This window comes from Haliotis asinina, chromosome 3, assembly GCF_037392515.1.
Source record: "Haliotis asinina isolate JCU_RB_2024 chromosome 3, JCU_Hal_asi_v2, whole genome shotgun sequence".
Lineage (NCBI taxonomy): Eukaryota > Metazoa > Mollusca > Gastropoda > Lepetellida > Haliotidae > Haliotis > Haliotis asinina.
Genome location: NC_090282.1, coordinates 76591656 through 76615314, shown reverse-complemented (window position 1 = coordinate 76615314; position 23659 = coordinate 76591656). Strand labels below are relative to the sequence as shown.

The 23659-nt window shown below is 42.5% G+C and overlaps 1 protein-coding gene across 1 annotated transcript; it reads right to left on the bottom strand.

The window, feature by feature from the left end:
* Nucleotides 1-15437: 15437 nt before the first annotated feature.
* LOC137278477 (1,25-dihydroxyvitamin D(3) 24-hydroxylase, mitochondrial-like) lies at nucleotides 15438-23380 on the bottom strand. Its single transcript, XM_067810825.1, has 9 exons — nucleotides 22760-23380; nucleotides 20991-21181; nucleotides 20094-20297; nucleotides 19520-19677; nucleotides 18964-19130; nucleotides 18140-18218; nucleotides 17525-17684; nucleotides 16907-16950; nucleotides 15438-16585 (listed from the first exon to the last, which is right to left on the bottom strand). Exons 1-9 carry the CDS (start codon nucleotides 23167-23169, stop codon nucleotides 16472-16474), a joined length of 1527 nt encoding a protein of 508 aa, XP_067666926.1. The 5' UTR covers nucleotides 23170-23380; the 3' UTR covers nucleotides 15438-16471.
* Between the last annotated feature and the right edge of the window lie 279 nt (nucleotides 23381-23659).

Sequence of the window (23659 nt, the reverse complement as noted above, 5' to 3'; positions counted from 1 at the left end):
ATTTTGATGATCAAAAACACGTGCATTGCAGTGTGCTTCAACATGCATTTTTTCCATTTCATCTAAAGGTTTTGTTATTTTTATCTTATTGGAAGAAAGACAACCAGTGTACTTTCTTTTGCCCCTCAGTTTAGCTGTTATGGGGGTTTTACTCGGACGACCAATACGTGGTATGAGCGCCGACAATATCACGCACAGTTTTGTTTATCAGTCACTTCACCAGCGAAAAGAGACGATCTTCAGAAATCCCTCGCTTGTCAGATTTCCTGTGGTTCAATATTTAATCTGTTTATTACCAACATGATGGGAAAGACTGGCCCCCATCGCAGACGAACGGCAGCCTCTCCTCGATCCATGGACCATCAATTTGTTTCTGGCTGATGCAGTAGCGATATAGACCTCGATCTGGCTTCTCCTGTACTGATCAATACCCCATGGCAAGGGAGCCCTCAGCACACACAAACCCCTACTCCATGCACTGCAAGCGTGTATTGTTGAGATTTGATTATGTTTGATTTTATCCCTGATACGTGTAATAACGCAGATGTTTCTGTATTGACGTCACGAGCCACGTAGCTCGCGGGACTGTCGTCCCTGTTGTGTTTAGTGTATTGTACTAATCAAGCATTGCAGTAGGATTGTTGTTTATACGATCTGTCACGTTAGTCAGAAGCCTATCGGCGTTTACTAATTCAGTACCTAACTGAACTTTATTTACACCCACACAGAGTATTTTCTGAATATATTTAAGAATATATCGGTGACCAGATAACTCCCAACGGTTATCAATGTCTTTGACGTGATTAGACTGAATGAATAAAACAAGTCTGGGACTGCTGAGACTTACCTTTCATTTTAGCACGACGCTGAAGAGTCCATGATTGTCATTGGTCAAAATAAAATCAATGTGAGGTATCTAATTCCATTAAAATAAGAGGGAGGGAATAATTTGGCTTTAGGGAGGCTTTGAAGAATATCCCAATAATGTTACCGTGTGTTGCCGATACTGCAACCTCGATATCTCCAGGTTAAAGGTTTCCATAAATCTTCACTATACCCTGGATGTATCTAATGTATTACCTCCCTTGACTGGCTTTTTCTCCAAAGATGTGTCTGGGCTGGGTACGCTGGGACGTTTAGCGTACCAATCTCATGTCACTTTCGCTTCTTAAATTATCTAAACGATTAAACATGGCAACACCAATCATGCAAATAAGAAAGAGGTAAAAGGAGTTCTTGCATGTGTTTTTTTTTCGGTTTGTCTGTACGATTTCCCAAAATCTGAATCGCACTAAACCTTCACAGCTTTGACCCCAAGGTTGTAACGGCGGCTAAGCTGATTGGCTACGTTGATATTGCGGATCCATCAAAGGGATGTAATAAAATAAAAAAAGGAAGCCGTAAATGTGTCCAAGGTGTACAAGTGGATATCTATCGGAAACGATACCCTGGAGATATCGAGAATGTTGATACTGCAAGTCTCAGCATTCACCGCCTTGGTGAAGCCACACGCTCGGAAATGGAGAATCTGACATTTAGTCACCAACCTCGATTCGAACTCATGATCGAAGGTTAGGGCATTAGCAGGGGACCCAACACATCAAACGTCAAAGTTTGAACATTTGTGAGGAATCACCTTACCAAACATAACGTGATTTCTATTTACTTTCCCGTTGCTTATTTATCGAATGGCGACAATTTAATCAACATGTGTACAGTGCCGAGAACTCCTTAAACATGGCGACCTATGGGGTTGTGCATTATTGAACCATACGTCAGTTGATGAATGCGATGTCATTAGTTAAATAGTGGTGGGACAATTGAACTCTACTGAAAATTGTGTGTGCAGAGCAGAGATGATTTCATACTTGACTGTCAAATTTTTCAAAGATCCATATTAAATTCACTTGAAGCCACTCATTTATTAATGCTGCACTGAAATTACATGTAAGTGTATGAAAATTACGTCAAGTGGCCCAGAATAACTGGCACGGGTCTGTAGCTGCGAATTGTGGCCATGTACATTATTGGACACACTATCGTTACAGCCATTTTAGGGTGTGGCAGATCTGCCATGGTTTGTCTTGAATAGCGGGGTCTGGGTATTGTCAGTGAATGTATCCTTGTACGATCAGCAATATACCAATGGTAACTTCTACCTATCTCAGCTAGCTAGCACGCCGTGATATCACAGAATTACTCCCTCACGGACAGGAAATATACCACCGTTCCCATATACCAAATATTATTTTTTACTGTAAGAACCACAGTGACCCCATGCATGCATTGGTGTTCAGGTCAGGTCATCCTCGCAAAAACACACGGGCCTGTGTATCTAGGTATTTGAGATCTCAGTTCCGTTCAGACTAATACCTGGTCAATTTTTTACTTCAGACTTTTTTGGTTTTCGGGCTTTTTGAGGGGGGGTGATTGACGTGAGCATTTATTTTTACCAGTGATCACGCTGTTAATGCCCCTCGGACATGAATGCGATGTGATTAGGTGAAGCTATTCCCGCGGCTCCAAATGTTTATTAATAGATGGGAGATGTGATAGAACTGATTAAGGATGATCGACACCTGTGCCTTGTTTTACAACGCGACGGAAACGTTGCCGCAGTCGTAAAGTCCGTGTTATAGTGGGGGAGTTACGATCACCCTAGCGCTCCGACCAGTTTCTAGAACAGACTCCTGGATGTCCAAGTTCGCTTGCGCCGTTTCATATATCTGATAGCGCAACTAGCCACTTAACGTACAGGTCATCCGAAATATATGAAGGAGGAAGTATGTTTCTATGCTGATGTTTGCACTATTCCACCGATATCAGTATTTTCAACACTAAGAACGTGTGTAACACTTTGTTGTCTCCCTGTTAGAATCTCAATCTCTGAATATATATTAATTTATAAAGTGTTCTGGAATTATATTTAAACTGAAAGGGATTCAGACATGAACCCGAGGAGTAAGTAGACTTTTTTCACAGAGATACAGACTTACTTTGTACGCTAATGAAAATGCTTCAGGGAGTATACGGCAGACTAGTTTCTATGTCGCTTCTAGCAATATTCCACCCACAGCAGTTATGGAAGACCAAGATCGGACTTCACACATCGTAGTCAACATGTGGCTAGTGTTTACAGCAATAACGGCCGGTGCTTGGCACTTTAACCACGAATTATGGGTAACAAGTTTACGTTATGTCATGATATCAATCTATACCATGGATGAGTGCAGATTTAATCTCGTAGAGAAGCGAATCAATCTAAACGTTATAGGAGCAATGGAAACCATGTTGTCTGTAATCAGTTATTGGACCAATCAACATATGGCTTTGTTACTTGAGTGAAAATGGTTCATGTGGAACGTGGCGTTCGTTTATCACGGCACTCTGACATTTGAAACAGCGGCAGACATTGAACATTCGCCTTGCGGTCATTACGGCCACGGTGTGGGTAATTGCTTTAATCATGGGCGATGCTTTCATCTGTAATGCATTAATATTGGCAAACTCCACGTACATGAAAGTGAACAATCAAGAACCTGACTGGCATTCAAAGTTGGCGAGTACAAACGGACACACAACTTTGTGGATAACTTTTTGCTTTATGCATCTATCGACTTTTCCATTTAGTTTTTTACACCGACAAGTTGTATGTTTCCTTAGGACTGAAGTCACGAGCAGTGACAGGCTCACACGTCGTCGTCGTCGTCGTCGTCGTCGTCGTCGTCGTCGTCGTCGTCATCATCTTCGTTGTTGTTTGCAACTATACATAGAGATGATGTCCCGTGTAATACCATATTTATGAAATGAGTGAATGGTTTGGTATCTAACGAGCGAAAGTGGAGATCGCAATGGTTTGGTATCTAACGAGCGAAAGTGGAGATCGCAATGGTTTGGTATCTAACGAGCGGAAGTGGAGATCGCAATGGTTTGGTATCTAACGAGCGAAAGTAGAGATCGCAATGGTTTGGTATCTAACGAGCGAAAGTGGAGATCGCAATGGTTTGGTATCTAACGAGCGAAAGTGGAGATCGCAATGGTTTGGTATCTAACGAGCGAAAGTGGAGATCGCAATGGTTTGGTATCTAACGAGCGAAAGTGGAGATCGCAATGGTTTGGTATCTAACGAGCGAAAGTAGAGATCGCAATGGTTTGGTATCTAACGAGCGAAAGTAGAGATCGCAATGGTTTGGTATCTAACGAGCGAAAGTAAAAATCGCAAACGATATCACTTCTGCATCTCTTAGAGTGTCAGAATGGCTGCGTTTGTGGCGACAAACCCGGGTACTCTACCAAGTCAACAGATTGAAAGGTACCAAACCTAAGGCGCCTGGAACAATGATGCGTCAGACAACCTGATTCTTGGGAGGCTTGACATTTCGTAAGGAGGTCTATACTTGCTGTGTTCTTCCTGAATCTTGTTAATTACATTCGTGTCAAATGCGACACAACTTTCAAGGATAGAAAGAATGTCACTGGGTTTTGGGTGGCTTGGATGCGTCTGAAGTTGTGCCCGGGCCCAAGAACATAGAATTATACAATTGCTTTTCCCATGACGCCTTCCACACATTTTGGGTTGTACCATTGATGGACGCCCTTGTCAAAACCATATCGAAAACAATAATACAAGAGTCGAGCCACACTGTAGTTGTGTCAACGCTGTACATCACAATAGAGACAAAATTTATGAATAACAACTTCCTTATAACTTTAGTTACGTTTCCATACAAATTCTTCTACCGTTGTCAAGCAGCACTCTCGTAATAAAGACGTTGTTATCCATAAGGTTTGTACTTCCCAGTTTCTAAAATGCCACTCAGAGAAATTAACACTGTGCATCCACTGACATAGGTATGAAAAGTGACTGCTTCGGATCAGCAGACAGAGAGCCTTCTGTTTCTCTTTTTAGACCACTCTACGTCACCCAAGCTGAAGAAGGTCTTCTCTCCTGTTCTGTTGTTTGTATCAAGACTATATACATTCAGAGACAGCTGGTCTCCACAAAGAGTCACCAAACCTTGCAGCCAGAACCCATATGAACCTGAGTAAAATCCAGGATTACACTCTTTTTGGGCTACAGCATTACGGTAAAGGATAAGGTGTGAACCCCGCATTCAGTTTTTATGATTCAGGAACTGTGAGACTCATTAAGTCGACCCTGCGCTTTGTCTCTTACGACACATACATATGCGTGGGTTGTTAAAGCAATTAAGCATGAAATAAACGTGATTTCTTATGAACCTCAGGGTATGTGGAGAACATGTGAAGCTATGGCCCCCTGCACAATATGTTGTTTACCACACAATCTCTTGGGCGGATGTTAGACTAACCTCTAGCCTCTGAAGTGAACGTAATTTACTGAAACAAATTCTTGATTTTTCTAAATAATAAAATAATTTTTAGGGCCAGTCGTATTTTACACCTGCCAGTTAGTATAGACTTGCAAGGACTCTCTCAGATACATTTGTCGACTAGGCAGCTCTATGAACCCAAAGTAACTCCCGAAGACATGCCGATGCAAACCAGGACCACACATGTGGCCCTGACAAACGAATGATCATATTCGGGCCTGATTGGAAAGCTAACGCATAACCAGCGGTTCCTAGCGTGCCCAAGGGAGACAACTCCAATAGCAATTATAGTACTTTACACCGTATAGTGAGGTTCTGCAGTTCGTAGTAAGAATAAAACCACAAAAATATGAGTTAATGAGTTCGTTTCTCAGCAACGCCCCAGTCGCACCACGGCTGAGCAAAATATGAAGTCTGAGTTTTCTCCCTTGAAAAAAAAACCATCCGTTTTTTAACACTCGCTCAGATTGGCACATGTATATTAAAACGTGATATAACTTTCTGTTAATGTTGAAATTTGTTTCCTTCACATTTGTTCACTTGTTTGCAGCAGCATTTCGAGCAATGCTGCTATCCACTTACATCACCCTCAGCCTACAAATCAACAGAGATTGATCATCCAAGCTGTGATTTAGACTGTTCAGCTGAATGGTGTTTTCAACAAACCAACACAACTCATACATGTCGATTTCAGCTATGATGAGACAAATAGGCATGGAAGCGCATTAGTGCCAAAGTCCAAACAAAAGCAACTTCCAGTTAATTCATCTAAAGGAACTTTTAAAAGGAGAATGAGTTTATTGGATGTTCTGAGATTACCTCAATAAACACATCCCGAAGTTACAAGTAAAACGATCGGTCTTTCTTAAAAACGTCAGGGTACATAAAACTGGCTCAGGACTATTGTCGATTACGAGAGAAATTTTGCTTTCAAAAGTTGACAGTGGATGATTCCTTCCCTTTTAAGCATCACTTCTGTAGATGAAAGAACGCGGTTGTACGTGGTATCATCTTCGGAGATATTGTGTTTCCAACAGGGACAGTTACACGTTTCCATAAATATACTACTCATCAAAAGTTTAGACACTTAAAGCACTAAAGTAAGGCATTAATATGCATGGTTACACCGATGGTAAATATCTCCACTAACTTGGGGTACCCAACTGCAAACTTTATGTAGATGAACTGCCCGTGCGTCACGCGTTAAATTGCATGTGCAAATATCGTACACAGCTGCGGGCTGGTGTAACGCTTTGTTAAAAAATCATTATTTTTTATTAATCTAGTTTAGAACAGTTGACTGAAGTAAGTGGCTACATTTACACTAGTCAGTCTAAACTTCTGACGGGTATTATACAGGTATTTATGAGCATTGATACCGTAATGCCCTGAAGACTTGGGACCTGTTCCTGAATCACATTATTTTCCCTACAACCTTGCCCTCATTGCAGTGCTAAAGCCACAAACCTTTATTTCACGAAAAAATGTCATGCCTTACAGAGAGGTGTTTAACAGGATTATACAGTGATTGTTTTTTTAAACAAAACAGAGACACCTATATGTACACACAGGCCTTAATGCATTAAGTATTGTTTGTTTATCAAAAGGCAAGTTAAACGCTATAGTTTTCACCTACTTATTGAAAACCCTTGTTATCTCGTGTGTTGAAAGGGAACAAGCAACATGTACAACCTAATCAAGTTATAAGAGAACATGTTATCAATCACAGTATAGTTTATAAGCTGAAAGAGTTGATAATGAACTTGATGTCCACCCGAGGAAATCGTTCTTTTCGCTTTCTTTTCTTCACGTTAGAGTCTGGTGGTACCTATGCGATTAATGGAATCATCTTTCCTGATAACCAGAAGAAGTTATCTGTCAACGCCGTTTAGCATTCATGACAGACCTATATCCGATACACAATATATCTCTCCACGCGAGCTGAGGGCAGGGAATTTGAGGAATCTGCGGAAATCTGAAACATACACGACTGTCGAGCAGGTTCTCCCTCCTCAGCAGCAAGTGATAACACCAATGCCCCTCCCCGCTATACGGCACAATCTGGGCGACACGCTAAACATCGGAAACCAGATTGTGATATTTAGTCCGAAAACCAGTCTGTCTCTCAGTCCTTGAACCACATTATTTTCACGTTTGCTAAGACCTCTCTGCAATGCTAAAGCCCGAAGGAAGCATTTGCAGATTTCCTAAGGTTATGAATTTCAGGTCTTTCTGGGTCTTTTTCAACTGATGTGGGTCTGTTTGTTACTGTCGAAAACATGTACAATCAGATACTAAGCGTTAGTCTATTCGGAAACATATATCGACTTAAAGTCGCTGTCATCGAACATGGGATATAGTACGAACGATCGGATATATATGCATGCATATTACACATTCTATAACTGACGTGGATGTATTAATGCAGATATATGCAGAGAGTACATTGCTGGAAATTATTCACAACATTTCCGACGATTCGTATAAATGCGGTCGAGCAACACTGATACAGGAATGTACCGGTGTCTATCCCGTTATAGCAAATATAGACAGGGTCATGAGAAAATAGCTCTATGAGATTATATAAAGACCTGAGTTAAATGGTAAATTACCAGAGCAAATGTTACGGAGACTATTATATATATGCACACAGCATGTTACGGTGGCATGTCCTGTTGAACTAACGAGCAATGCCGCACTTACTCTACACTGTGATATTATGTTGTTTAACTACTGCACATCCGCGCTCTGAGAAGTTTTTAAATTAGATGCGGTGGAAGTCTTTAAGAAATATACAATAACCATATCTCTGAAAGTTTGAGTGAGTTTCGTTTTAGCAATTCTAGCAATATCATGGCGAGGGACACTAGAAATGTCACAAAGTCTTCACACATAGTGCCCATGTGGGGAATCGAACCAGGGTCTCCGGCGTGACGGGCGAACGCTTTAACCGGTAGGCTACAATTTACTATCGTGCGGAAATATACGACTCAAAGTAGAGAACGCCTTTCATATTTCACGCTAATCAGTCATTTTACCATAGAAAGGTTATATTAGTGCAAACAAATCAAGAATGGTAACGTGAAAGCGTCAGGTTTCTTCAAGTTTTTGAAGCGCAGCTGGATAAGCCATAGTAGCAACAAAGAAATGCTCTTACAACAAAGCCATATGTAGCTGTTTCAAACAAGGGGCACTCTTTAGTCTATGGCAGCAGCCATACATGTACACATGTTCTCGAACTGCTCCGGGTTTGTAATCTACATCAACACCCTTGGTGTTGACGCTCCGGCGTTAACACTTCTAATTGGCACGTGGTAATGCGATCTGTAAGTGAGACACGTGCTGACTGTGTTATCGTAAGATGATGTTAAAGATATGATGTCTTACCAGAGAACAGAGATAGCAGATATATAACCCTTTGACGTGACCAGGCTAAGGCACAGTGCTACTGCTACTTTCATTTAGCCTTGAAGATCCGTGTAAGAATTGGTCTTCAGTAACCCATTGCTGCCGTATAAACGGGACTAACGGGATCGGGTAGTCAGGCTTGCTGACTTGCATGGCACATGTTACCGTAACCCCAGTGCGTAGTTCGATGCTCGTGGTATTGATCACTGGATTGTCTGGCTTGAATAAACCGCCATATGAGTTGAGTATTGCTACCTGCGGTTTCAAACTCACTCACTCACTCACTCACTCACTCACTCAGTACTTTTCTTTATAATTAATGAGGCAGCGTTTTTAATTTTGTGTCTTAAATTAGATTACAAAGATAGCTGGGTATTTTTTTTTTTGTTTTTGTTTTTTTGTTGTTAAAAAGACATCCCTCAACATGCCACATCGTAACTGCCCCACAAAACACAAGGCAACAATAGTCATTAGATCGTAACACTGTAATAGGTACAACTCATATAAAATTCAATAACTAGCATTTGCACTTGTGTTTTGAAAGGGATCATCCAGCAAATTAGATTAATATGCTTAGTCTCTAAATATATATAACTGAGATAGCAACAGACATACTCATTTAATTGAAAAGTAGCCCCATAGAAGACCCTGGACCTGAGGAAATCTAGACTTGCTTCATTTATATATATTTGTAATATACTACCAATGAAACCGACGGGGTTGGATCAGCAGGTTTGATACTAGTATACTACGACTCTTCACTCTTTAGGTGTTTTATCTCCCCTTCATCAGCAAACCATGTTTGAGGTACATCGTTGCCAACACACACTCGTAAATAATAAGTGTAAAGCACATCATTAACTGAACACACTGAAGGTCCATGAGAAGACTTAACCTCCCTAAGAGACTATTCGTTGCCATGACTACGTACGTGGGCGTTAACTAGAAAGACGACTTCTTTAGCCACATCTGCAACTTCGAAGTTGTTAAATGTCGCTTGAAATCTAGTTTTCCTCTTTTAACTAATAACAAGTTTTTGACAGTTGAACGATCAGATGATAGGTTGTAGTCACGTGACGTCAGCCTGAGGTGGGAATCTTCAGACAAACACTGGGGCTGTTTGTTTCCTGCACACCGTCACTTGAGCGTGATACAGTGGCAGAACAGGTGGGGTAGGTGAAGGGAGAACACACATACATTAATCAGTAAGTACCAACAGACACAGAGTAATTTAGGACAGGTGAAGTTTTCTGATCAGATGAGGGTCGGGATGTACACTGAGGTGAGATGAGGCAGCGATAGCTGTTTTACACTGCTCAAGACATTTGTCATGCCAGATGATGGCGGGTGATTGGTTCACACATTCCATGCGGGAATCGAACCCATGTCTTCGGCATGACAAGCTAATATTTTAACCATCAAGCTACCCCGCCGTCATGGACAAAAAATATAAATAAATATAAAAAAATAATATTTGTTTCTCACTCCGTAGTAGTCTTTCTTGCGATAAGTGGCCTTGTGTCTGTGTTCGACTCTGATAGATCACGATGTGTGCAACTCATTTCTGTAGTCCCTATCAGTGATATTGGAATATTGTGATATACTCTCTCACTGGCCCAATCAATCAGTAGATCAATGGGCCCGTGAACTTCCGGGGTAGGATAGGCCTTCAGCAACCCATGCTTGCCACAAAAGGCGACTATGTAGTAAGAGACGACTAATAGGATCGGGTGATCAGGCTCGCAGACACGATGCTCATGCTGTTTATCACTGGATTGTCTGGTCCAGACTCGATTATTCACAGACCACCGTCATGTAGCTGGAATATTGCTGAGTGCGGCGTAAAACTAAACTCACTCACTCACTCACTCGGCAAATTACTGAGTCCCATCATAAGGCGACAAATCACAGTCTGGTCGCTCACTATTTAATACTCCTTACATGTGCTGGCTTCCATTCGTGAGGCGTGAGAAAGTTAACGGTCACATCTCATTGTTGCTTGAACAGAAACACCTATACTTGTATCTTACAAAGAAATTGTAGCGTTCGAAAGGAAACAAACATGATCTTCTTTGACAATAAACACTAATTAAAAGGAAATACCTAAAATACAATGGACAAGCGACAGACGCTCTGTTCTGGAGCCTGGGCATGTACAATCGGAGCTGGTCTTGCGAACTTTCGCTGCCAACTTTTACAAACACAAGCTTCTGTCAAATGACCGTGATTTAACCACTACGCTATCCGTCTGTTTTGGGGCTTAAAATTCAGGTTGAACTGTCCTGTAATGATCTGACCCTCGCATCCGAAAAAGGAAGACGTTAGCATCAATATTAGATTGTAGGTACGCTTCACAGCTAATCGGATGCCTCAAACATAGCGACATCAAAAGTAAGGGTCCATACAGTATCTTTAGCTTTGTTGTGTTTATATGTACCGCCGTACGCAGCAGTAGTCCAGCTCTATGGCGGCGATCTGTAAATAATCAAGTCTGGCCAGACAAGCTAGTGATCAACAGCATAAGCTTCAAACTACGCAACTGGGATACAATGACATGAGGCAATCAAATCAGCGAGCCTGACCACCCGATCCCGTTAATCGTCTCTTATGACGTAAATATAGCTCTCTCTCTCTCTCTCTCTCTCTCTCTCTCTCTCTCTCTCTCTCTCTCTCTCTCTCTCTCTCTCTCTCTCTCTCTCTCTCTCTCTCTCTCTCTCTCTCTCTCTCTCTCTCTCTCTCTCTCTCTCTCTCTCTCTCTCTCTCTCTAACACTGTTTGTTAGCCCTACAATTCCTTTTGGCACATGGAGCTCGCCACAACAATGAGTAAACAGTTGCTGAAAACGGGGGTTTAGTCAACATTCAAGGATGTCAGCTTGCAGAAATATTGGCAAATGGTAACCATGTGATCAGAAAGCCCTCAGCGTATATACTGCAGGTCAAGTGTTTTATACAGAAACCATGCTTTCCACAAAAGGCGACTATGCTTTTCGTAAGATGCGACTAATAGGATCGGGTGGTCAGGCTCGCTGACTTGGCAGATACGTCGTCGGTTCCCATTTGGACAGATCGGTGCTCATGATGTTGATCACTGGATTGTCTGGCCCAGGCGTCATTATTTACAGACCGTCGCCATATAGCTGGAATATTGCTGAGTGCGGCGTAAAACCAAACTCACTCACTCGGGCGTCTCGCGTTTTATTGGACGGTCATAGGTCGCTCAAAGGTTACCTGACGCGACCTCCTACTAGGATTTGTTAGACTCAGTAGAGAAGTGTAACGAATAATACTGAGTTAAGTTTACTAAGACTGATATGGGTGTGTAACCATAAAGGGAGGTAATTCCGGCGAGACGCGGTGACACGCAGTCTGGTCTACAGCACATATGACCGATCAGACAGTGATCACGACTCGTGACAACAGGATAGTCATAGTCAGGACCCTAAATATAGAAGCACGTTCATGTTTTATCTGCTGACGTTCTGTCCCAGTTAGCCTATGTAGGACAGCGAGTTAGAGTCTTCCGCGGCAACGTATTGGAATAACCTTGGCCGACACCAGTGAAAGTAATCATGGGTACTGCTTCAGTGCACCAGTCCTAAGGACATTCAGTTTAAGCTGAAACGAAAAAGGTCATGTTTATAACACGCGTTTAAAAGACAGGCGTCTTTAGATGTAGTAAATCGCGAACCTAGACTTAAGGATGACAAGTTTTTATGGACGATGAACTTCTTTATTGAGCAATAGCGACGTTTCGGTATAGATGCTTATACCTTTTTCAAGCATGAAGTAATCAATGGATACAGTAGGATACACACGAGGCACACGAGGGATAACGTGGTGTATCCATTCACAATCTCATCTCTACCGAAATGTCGCTATTGTGTATACAACAAAGCAATTAATCATCCATACATTGACTATATATCCATGTACATTGTAGTTATCTTGTTGTTTTGTTACGAATGCTCACCAGCAACTGTGAACTTTGGACCGAACAGGTTACAAACAAGAGCGTCCTTTGATAGGTCACAGCTATTCACACCTAGAATGGGACGAGGGCCAGTTTATTGATTATGATTTAGGGGATAACTGTACTGTGTTGATTGATTTAAACTTATTTTATTCATTGAAGAAAGGGATTGGGCACAAGTTATCCAACTTAATGACGCCCTCTCCCAAATGTACTGTGTTGAACGTATACCGCTGTATATACAGCCTTAAATGTAGTTCTATCGGCAGACGTGATGAAGGTATAACGGGAGACGCGATGTAGCTATATCGGGAGACGCGATGTAGGTATAACGGGAGACGCGATGCAGTTATGTCGGCAGACGCGATGAAGGTATAACGGGAGACACGATGTAGTTCTATCGGGAGACGCAATGAAGTTATATCGGGAGACGCGATGTAGGTATTTCGGGAGACGCGATGTAGTTCTATCGGGAGACTCGATGTAGGTATAACGGGAGACACGATGAAGTTATGACGGGAGACGCGATGTAGGTATTACGATAGACACGATGTAGTTCTATCGGGAGACGCGATGAAGTTATATCGGGAGACGCGATGTAGGTATAACGTGAGACGCGATGTAGGTATTACGGGAGACACGATGAAGTTATAACGGGAGACGCGATGAAAGTATATCGGGAGACGAGATGTAGGTATTACGGGAGACGCGATGTAGTTCTATCGGGAGACGCGATGTAGGTATAACGGGAGACGCGATGAAGTTATATCGGGAGACGCGATGAAGTTGTAACGGGAGACGCGATGTAGCTATATCGGGAGACGCGATGAAGTTCTATCGTGAGACGCGATGAAGTTGTAACGGGAGACGCGATGTAGCTATATCGGGAGACGCGATGAAGTTACATCGGGAGACGCAATGTAGTTATATCGTGAGACGCAATGTAGTTATATCGGGAGACGCGATGTAGGTATAACGGGAGACGCGATGTAGGTATAACGGGAGACACGATGAAGTTATAACGGGAGACGCGATGTAGGTATTACGATAGACACGATGTAGTTCTATCGGGAGACGCGATGATGGTATAACGTGAGACGCGATGTAGGTATTACGGGAGACACGATGAAGTTATAACGGGAGACGCGATGTAGTTCTATCGGGAGACGCGATGTAGGTATAACGAGAGACGCGATGAAGTTCTATCGTGAGACGCGATGAAGTTGTAACGGGAGACGCGATGTAGCTATATCGGGAGACGCGATGAAGTTCTATCGTGAGACGCGATGAAGTTGTAACGGGAGACGCGATGTAGCTATATCGGGAGACGCAATGTAGTTATATCGGGAGACGCGATGTAGGTATAACGGGAGACGCGATGAAGGTATAACGGGAGACACGATGTAGTTCTATCGGGAGACGCGATGAAGTTATATCGGGAGACGCGATGTAGGTATAACGGGAGACGCGATGTAGTTCTATCGTGAGACGCGATGTAGGTATAACGGGAGACGCGATGAAGGTATAACGGGAGACACGATGTAGTTCTATCGGGAGACGCGATGAAGTTATATCGGGAGACGCGATGTAGGTATAACGGGAGACGCGATGTAGTTCTATCGGGAGACGCGATGTAGTTCTATCGGGAGACGCGATGTAGGTATAACGAGAGACGCGATGAAGTTATATCGGGAGACGCGATGTAGTTATATCGGGAGACGCGATGAAGTTCTGTCAGGAGACGCGATGTAGGTATAACGGGAGACGCGATGTAGTGATATCGGGAGACGCGATGAAGTTATATCGGGAGACAGAGACGCGTAGTACTTCTGCAAATGCTTATGCCCTGAAAACCAAAGTTACTCCTGTAGTGTAGGGATACATTCAAAGGTTTTGGTGAATCGAGTTTCAAATTGCTACCGTATATGCTGATAATACGGTCAGAAATGTATTGCACTGACCAATGAGAACTCGTGTTCCATAATAAGTTGAATAAGAATTATGTCAAGTCCTGGTCTGAAGCACAACTTAGTAATGTACCTACTCCAGCTCCAAGACCACGTCATTGCTGGAGGCAGGCAGTTATAAAAGTAAACGCTGGAGTGTCCATAATGTTGCATGTTACGATCAGATAAACATGCAGGTTAGTTGAGCTAATTTCAAGAATGGCGCCCACCATCACCAGAAGTGTATATACAGAATAACATGAATTTATTGTGACAAAATTAGCAACGCCTCATGGGAGTATCCATAGTTACCAAGATAAGGAATTGTCTATGGGATTAGACGCTGCGTACTCGGTGGCATAACATGCCATTACACAAACATGTGACGTCATGAGGCAGTGTTACATGAATGAATTTGCTGTGAATGTCAAAAACGTTAAGATATACACATACACATACAGTGAAGGTGTGTCACAGCTGAGGCACAAGTGTTAAACACCACACACGTATAAGCACCCACTGAGCACAAGGTCCTACATGAAGAAAACTCACTGGTCCTTTGTAAATATATGAAATTATACATGGATATCTGAGGCGAATAGAATGGTATCCTCCTGTTTGTTACATAGGACATTTGTTAAACACCCCAATACGCATGAGGTATCAGACCAGTCCACACACCTATTACCTAATACCTATTAGTGAAGAATGGGATAGTCCATACAGATTACAGACATAGAAAGAGAACACAACACAATTGATTAGCACTACATATCATTTTATTGCATTATATATGCATTTGTTTGCACTGATGTCATCCTTGTAGCGTTTGGCTAATCCCAAGTTTTGTGTCTTGTTCGAAATGGCTTGAGTGAAATGAAAGAAACATCCCTTGATCTGTGAATAGCTGCAAGCTCAAAGGCTGATTAAAACCTTGGATGGAATAAGGCCACTCAACAACTTCCTATGGGCATGGGTCCTGCGTAGATTGACAAATCATCCATAAGTTGTCATCTGTCTGTCCATACACCTGATTCAAAAGCACAGGGCAAGATGTGAAAGTACCGTCCAAGTAAATGGTATCTGCTTTTGCAGGTCTTAACAATGTATTGCCAGTGCTGACAATCCTTCACAAAGAACTATCGATCTGCCTCGCTGCAATGTAGCGTACTCTACACTTTGTATACCAGTCATGGTGAATGTGCAACGGTAATCCCCTGCTATTTTTAGTAAATGATGTAGTTTCTTAGCATGACTGAGTTAACTCAACTGCCTTGAGAAGAAGAAGTCATCTCTAGATAGAAAGGTAAATATAGAATGCTAACCATAAAAACACCTTGAATCAAACAAACATTTCTTGAGTAAAAAAAGGATCAAAACTGTTTGCTCAAACTCCCTTTGATCCATCCGACAGTTAAGTTGCTTTACTGTAAATCCTCCTACTGAGCAGTTTAGGTTAGTCCATTATTGCTGTAGGTATAGCAGCAATTAAACCCTCAACCTGACTATGTAACATCTGGCAATATCAGAGTGTGTAACAACTGGCCTTGGCATGTGTAACAAATGGGAGACAACTCTAGAATTACTAGTCCTCAATGTACAGGTGATCCTACGATGTATTTCGTGTCAACGGCACCTAACTCAACAATAACCGTATTTCATTTATTGTTCCTAACAATACAATAACACAACAAAGTAATAACTGGTGATATTTGATCAGGTATGTAGCATTTTTCGGTGACGTTTACAAAATGTCCCAATACACATGCATTGAGTTCGTAAGACGATTTTGAGCCTAGTCTCTCTCGTGAAGACGGATTCTGATTGGATCTTTGGCCAGTAGTAGGAGGTCAGTCTTCATTTCAACTGGTTCCATTGATACAGGCTCTATCTTGAATTTACGCACAATCTGAAACACAAATGACTTAATTAGGGTTTGTTGTGGTTGGCATCCAACACACACATGTTGAAAGTTACATAGGTCAGGGTATGAAACTCCCAAATATTTCAGCGAGACCACAGGGCTGGTTAGATGTAAAACTTGCCAGCCCTGAACAAAACTTACCTGAACGCATATACTTCAGGTTTGACAAGCTGACGTAGTTTATCATTCAATTGGAATTCACCATATCTCTAACACAAGTGAATTGATAAATGGTTTATTAACCGAACTATGATGGATATCTTCATATATGTATATGAGAAGAAGGCGCTCAGTCTTCCAACTCACCTGGGATATCAGTAGCTGAATCTCCAACTCTGCTACTCGCCGCCCTGTCACAGAATAAATAGGTTATATATTTGTGCTACACTGACATCGTCAAAACACCTACAAAACAATTCCCATGCAGGTAGTACCGACACCTGCAGAAATGTGCAACGTGCGTGTGGTACCGACATCTGCAGAAATAGGCCACGCGCATGTGGTACTGACACCTGCAAAAATAGGCCACGTGCGTGTGGTACTGAGCAGAGATAGACCACGTGCATGTGGTACAGACACCTGCAGAAATAGTCCAGGTGCATGTGATACTGACACCATTCAAAAATAAGCCACGTGCATGTGGTACTGACATCTTCAGAAATAGACCACGTGCATGTGGTACTGACACCTTCAGAAATAGACCACGTGCATGTGGTACTGACACCTGCAAGATATAGGCCACGCCCATGTAGTACCGACACCTGTAGACATAGCAATACACCAACAGTAATGATGTGTACTGGCACCAGCCAAATGGTCACAACGCTAGCGGTAATGCAGACGATGTGCAGGAGTGTTGACACCTCTCAAAAAGGTATTTACAACACCTTTGAAAAGTCACTTCGAGAAAGAGAGAGTACCCACCGACACACATTCGAGGACCGAATCCAAACGGCAGAAAGGAAAATGGATGCGGGCTAACTGTCCTGGTAGCTCGGAGCCAGCGTTCAGGACGGAATGTGTTGGGGTCCTCGTAGTGACGTCCCAGACGCCCGAAGCCGTAGAGGTCTACCCATACCATAGTCTGTCAAAATAAAGAAATCCACCCTGATATCCTTCAATAGAAATGTACAGATTCAACTGCCGGAACGCACAGAACATAAGATATACTGTGATTGGATCGAAGAAGAGTAGATTTGGACAATCATGCAGATCAATGGTTAAGTACAATCAGTCAATGGCGATTTTACAGATCATTGGTTAATTATAATCAATGGTGATTATACAGATCAATAGTTAAGTATAAACAATGGTTATTATACAGATCAATGGTTAATTATACTCAATGGCGATTATACATTATACAGATCAATAGTTAAGTATAAACAATGGTTATTATACAGATCAATGGTTAATTATACTCAATGGCGATTATACATTATACAGATCAATAATTAAGTATAAACAATTGTTGTTATACAAATCAATGAGCTGAGCATGGTTTAGATTTAACGAACGTAAAGTAAATGTATCACTTACATTCTTTGGCACCTGGTAGCCCAGTAGGACAGCGTCCTGTTGCAATATTCGAATTACTACACTTCCGGTCGGGTACAACCTAATCAACAGCAAGGCGTGTGTTAAAACACAGTGCAAATACAGACTCGTGGAAGTTTTATTGGGACAATTGGCGTAATTTCCACAGACGTACATGACATATAAGTGTTAAATAAATACTTTTCGTGATGTGAATTCAGGTTAGGTCATTGTAATATTTTTTCAGGCAAGTTAGAGATTATCTCTGCTCTGTGCACATAATTTTAGTTCAATTTTCCAACCACTATTTAACTAATGACATCATGTTTTATCAACTTACGTATGGTTCCACAATGCACAACCCCATACGCCGCTATGTTAAAGGAGTTCACGGCACTGTACATGTGTTGATAAAATTGTGTCCATTCGATAAATAAGCAATGGAAAATGAAACAGAAATTATAGAATCGTAGGTGACATGATTCCTCACAAATGTGCAAATTTGACTTGGATCTTACCAAAATTAAATTAATGACATTAAATTATTCATGCTACACTGAATTAACACGTGCGTCTATGGAAATGACGTCAGGCGTTCGAATATGACTGGTACATGGCAGAAGTCTAGGGTATGTTCGGGATAGACATAAAACCTGACAGACAATAAAGGGATCATTTATATATTTATATTCCATGTAAGAGTTTATACATCATACATCTGAAATTGATACTGCCATTATCACCCCAAAATATCACATCACTATATAATAAAAGTCAATCTGAAGTTAATGCGGAACTTGCGATAAGGGTATGTGGTTTCTACAGACCTGAGCGTCTCCTTGATGACTGCCTTGATGTAGTGCATCTCCTTCAGGTGATCAGCTGTTGGCTGCTCGCCAGGGGGGACAACTCGAGTGATTTCTTCCAAGATGGCGTCCTGTACATGTGGGTTTCGCGACAACTCATACAACACCATCTGTGCGGTGTTTGATGTCTGGAAAGAATAACATTCCTAATTGCAAGAGTGCGTTTGCTGATCTGGTTTACAGTGGAAAGTATTTTATGTCGGCAAAGTCAAAACTGTTGAAATACTCCTTACAACAGTCATGTCGTCAACAGCATGAACATCGATCACGTGACTGGGATACGGTGACATAAGTCAACCAAGTCAGCGAGACTGACCACTCGATCCCATCGTTTCTTGTGACAAGCATGGCTTGCTGAAGAAACAATTCTAACCCGGATCTTCACGGGTCCAGTGGAATGTGACAAGATGCTTTCGATCCATGTCAAATGACAAACAGGCCACACCGTAAGCTGACTTGGCTTTGTTGTTTTATCAGACGAAGCTCAACAACCGTGTGTTTTCACTCACTTACTCACCGTATCTACGGCTGCCCCCATGAGTTCTGAGATGTTGGCGTACACGTCCTTCAGTGACATGCTGTCCTCCTGCAGGAAGTGGGTGATAAATCCCACATGTTTTCCTTCCTCTTTCGTCTCTCGTATCTCCATGATTCTCTCGTCTATGGTCTTGTGAGCTGAAAAGACACACACAAAACACCTTGTCACTTTGATGAAGGGAATAAGAAGGTAATCGCTGCATACATTCCTTGTGGTCTAGGGCTGACACTACCAACACAACAATGAGATGAAACAATAGTAAAAATTTACGCACTTTCCTTCTATTCATTCCCTATGCTCCTTTTTCAGACGCTAAATGTTCCAACTTGATACACTAGGTCACAAAATATCGCATCCAGGGCATCACAAGGACTACTGACCCTACCTGTACATTTGACTTAAAAATAATTAATATCCCACCAACCTGACTTGACCAATTACGACGCAGAAATTAATATCCCACCAACCTGATTTGACCAATTACGACGCAGAAATGATATGTCTACATAAATTTGACTGTAAAACTATAAAACATGCGTTACCGATGCCCTACCAACACGGAAACCTTCATCCCAGGCAGATATATGCTTCCTGTAGGAGAACGGCCTCAAGATGCGTGCTGCTTTGGGTGGAAGGAAGATTATTTTCCTGGTCGTCTCGAATATATCATGGGAACTCTGGATGAACACCTGGGTGTCTTCGCTCCTCTCGTCCGACAGACACCCGAGTCTCTTCTCGTACAGGATACGGGCGATAGCTGCGGAGAAAGTAACATAGTCATCAATGACAGACACCCAAATCTCTACTCATACAGGATACGGACGATAGCTGTACACAAAAAGTTAAATAAGGGCATAAGGGTATAAAAGTAAATAATGTTAGTAAGTGTTGTTGCATGACTCTTTTTTTCTAGAACTGGAATATGAGCTTCAAACATCCATACACACAACCTGATCTGAAGTGTGGTGTTCTTTAAGTATGAACTATCATCTAAGGAAATAGACACACTATCGATATTAAGAGCTTACTTTGTTTGAATCGGTTTGAAGAGACGTTCAGTGGAAATGAGAAATCTGTAGTTCAACCCCTCTTAATCAACTCGTTTTCCGCATTCCCCAAACCAGTTAATGTACACTTGTAGGCACGTGTTTGGCAGTGAACCGAGGTTTTCTCTAGAATCAGGGCGGTGGGGTTGCCTAGTGGTTAAAGCGTTCAATCATTACACCGAACAGCCGGGTTCGATTCCCCACATTGGTGCAATGTGTGAAGCCCGTTCTTGTGTCCCCAATGGTGAAATTACTGAACCATTGCAAAAGGTGGCGTAAAACCAAACCCACATCCTCACAATGTCTAACATTTAGAATCAAAGGCAAGCTTAAAAACATGTCCAGAACACACACACTCAAGATCAAGTGAATATTCCTTAGGACACCTTTCTACAGACACTTACATTCCAGAGACCAGTTGAACAGCTCCAGATTCAAGGCAGGCAGCTCATTGTCCGAAGTTCGAATCCCGCCTACTCGGTCCAAGAACTCAACAACAACGTTGTTAAATTCTCCAGTGTAGGACTCAACCGTCTTGATCTTCATCATGTGTCTATCGATTACTCGCCTCAGCGAATGCCAGTCTTCGCCTGATCTGCAATATAAATGACAACCTGCGGTGTTACTATGATGTTTTACGTCGCACTCACCAATATTCCGGCTATATGGCTTCGGTCTGTAAATAATCGAGTCTGGACCGGACAATCCAGTGACCAACAGTGAGCATCGATCTGAGCAGTTGAGAATGTGTCAACCAAGTCATCGAGCCTTACACCTTCTGTTTGTGGCCGCTTACCACAGACATGGGTTACTACCCGGACCTTCAAGGGTAGTGTTACTATGAAAGTAATACACACTACGATAATTACTTCAATGAGTGTGACCGAAATAATACGTTCACAAATTAGAAATACTGCAAATGTAATGCTTTAAATAAATTACAGAGAACACCCTCAGATGAAAGGGTCCACCATAAACCCTGTTGTCTGAGGCGAGGCAATTCCACGTGAAGAATTACGTCTCTTTGGCATGTCCAGAATTCTGAAATGGTTTGAATCCCACACTTACTCAAATTACTATTCTGGGTTTCTCACTTTAACGTGTTCTACCCAAAACATCGCCCCGCCAGGATTCGACAAACCCTGAACTGTGACTTCAGACTTTTGAACAAATGAAAATGAAACGATACGTGAATTAGTTAGCTAACATCCTAAAAATATTCGTTCTCATTCCTTCACCCCGTCCATTCTTAAAACAAAACAAAACACCGAACCCCGATAGTACATCTTAGGTGTTAGACGCCATGGTGCTTAGAAAGCCACGGTGCATAATTCACTCGCCACCAAGATATGCCCATTATACATTTAACGTCATCGGAAAGTAAACATCGACGGTGGACCAGACAATCCAGTGATCAACAGCATGAGCATCGATCTACGCTACTGGGATACATTGATATAATAATTCCGACCACCTGCCGATGTTAGTCGCCTCTTAAGGCATGGGTTGCTTGAAGACCAATTCTAACCTGGATCTTCACGGGTTGAAATCAGGCATGTTGCCTCGACGTCCTCTCAGTAGTATCAGTAACATAGAAGCGCTGAACCGGAAGTTCACCAAATGGAATCCCTGTCTTGTCAGATCTTTGGAGTCGATTTGAAAGAATTTAACCAAACTGAAAGCGGCTCTCAACCCAACTCGCTTACTACAGGTTAAATTACCACAATCAGTGAGTGAATGAGTGAGCTTGATTTTACGCCGCACTCAGCAATATTCCAGCTATATGGCTGCGGTCTGTAAATAATCGAGTCTGGACCAGACAATCCAGTGATCAACAACAAGAGCACCGATCTGCGCAACTGGGAACTGATGACATGTGTCAACCAAGTCAGCCAACCTGACCACCCGATCCCGTTAGTCGCCTCTTATGACAAGCACAGTCGCCTTTCATGGCAAGCGTGGGTTGCTGAAGGCCTATTCTACCCCGGACCTTCACGGGTCTTACCACAACAAAAAAGGACATTAGCAATAGCAATAACGATGAAAATGTTTAATGATATGCAGTACTCTCGGACAGCTTCTCAGTAGATTTGTTTGGCGCCATACGATTTGAACTTGATATGCACAAAGATCCCTTGCTGCAACCCATGAATGGATATATGAATCTACTTACGACATGACAAGTCCCTTATTCAGTCCTCGTTCCTCCCTGTACTGAATCCAGTGCTCAATGTCGATTCGACGAGGGTGCTTCGCATCCTGTCGGAAGAGCTGCTCGACCGATTCCACGTCCGTCAGAAACACAGCATTGACCGCCCCCATCTTCTCGCGGTAGATGGGTCCATACGTCTCGTGGCGTTTCTGAATCATTTCATGCATTCGGGACGAATTCTTCATGACGTCGAACACGGTGCCAATGAATGGCAAACCCTTCGGTCCAGGCAGCGCCGAGAACGGTTTGGCGTTTGAGACGCCATCGTCTGTTTGGGTTGACGACATCGTCGCCTTGAATCGAGACAAGACAGACACGGCCGATGTGGCCTGTCCCGTTCGGACATTGCTCAACACGACCCGTGACAACATGGTGTACTGTTGTGAGACTAGTCAAGTTGTAGATGACACAGCTTCATCACCATTCACTGGGATTGCATGGCGTGATATATAAACTCAACTGGAATGATGAAATGATCGGAGGAATTTCGCCTGACAACCTCTACTGGCTGATGGTTGTAGGCCATTGAAGCGAACAGGTATCTGACCTACTTTCCATATCAGGCTGTTTACAATAGTTACTGCATTCAGTGGCCCAGCCTGCGTTACAGCGGGGTAACTGCCTCAGCCAGGTGCAGTTAGCCTAGACGCTTTAGCGGGACCGTGTGCGGGGAAGGGAACTACGGCCCACAAAACGGTCTTACCTTCCGTTAAATAGTCAAGGAAATGTTACATATCTTCGACGACTGCATACACACACACACACACACACACACACACACACACACACACACACACACACACACACACACACACACACACACACACACACATCATAACCCTAGCTCTCTAACACCAGTCT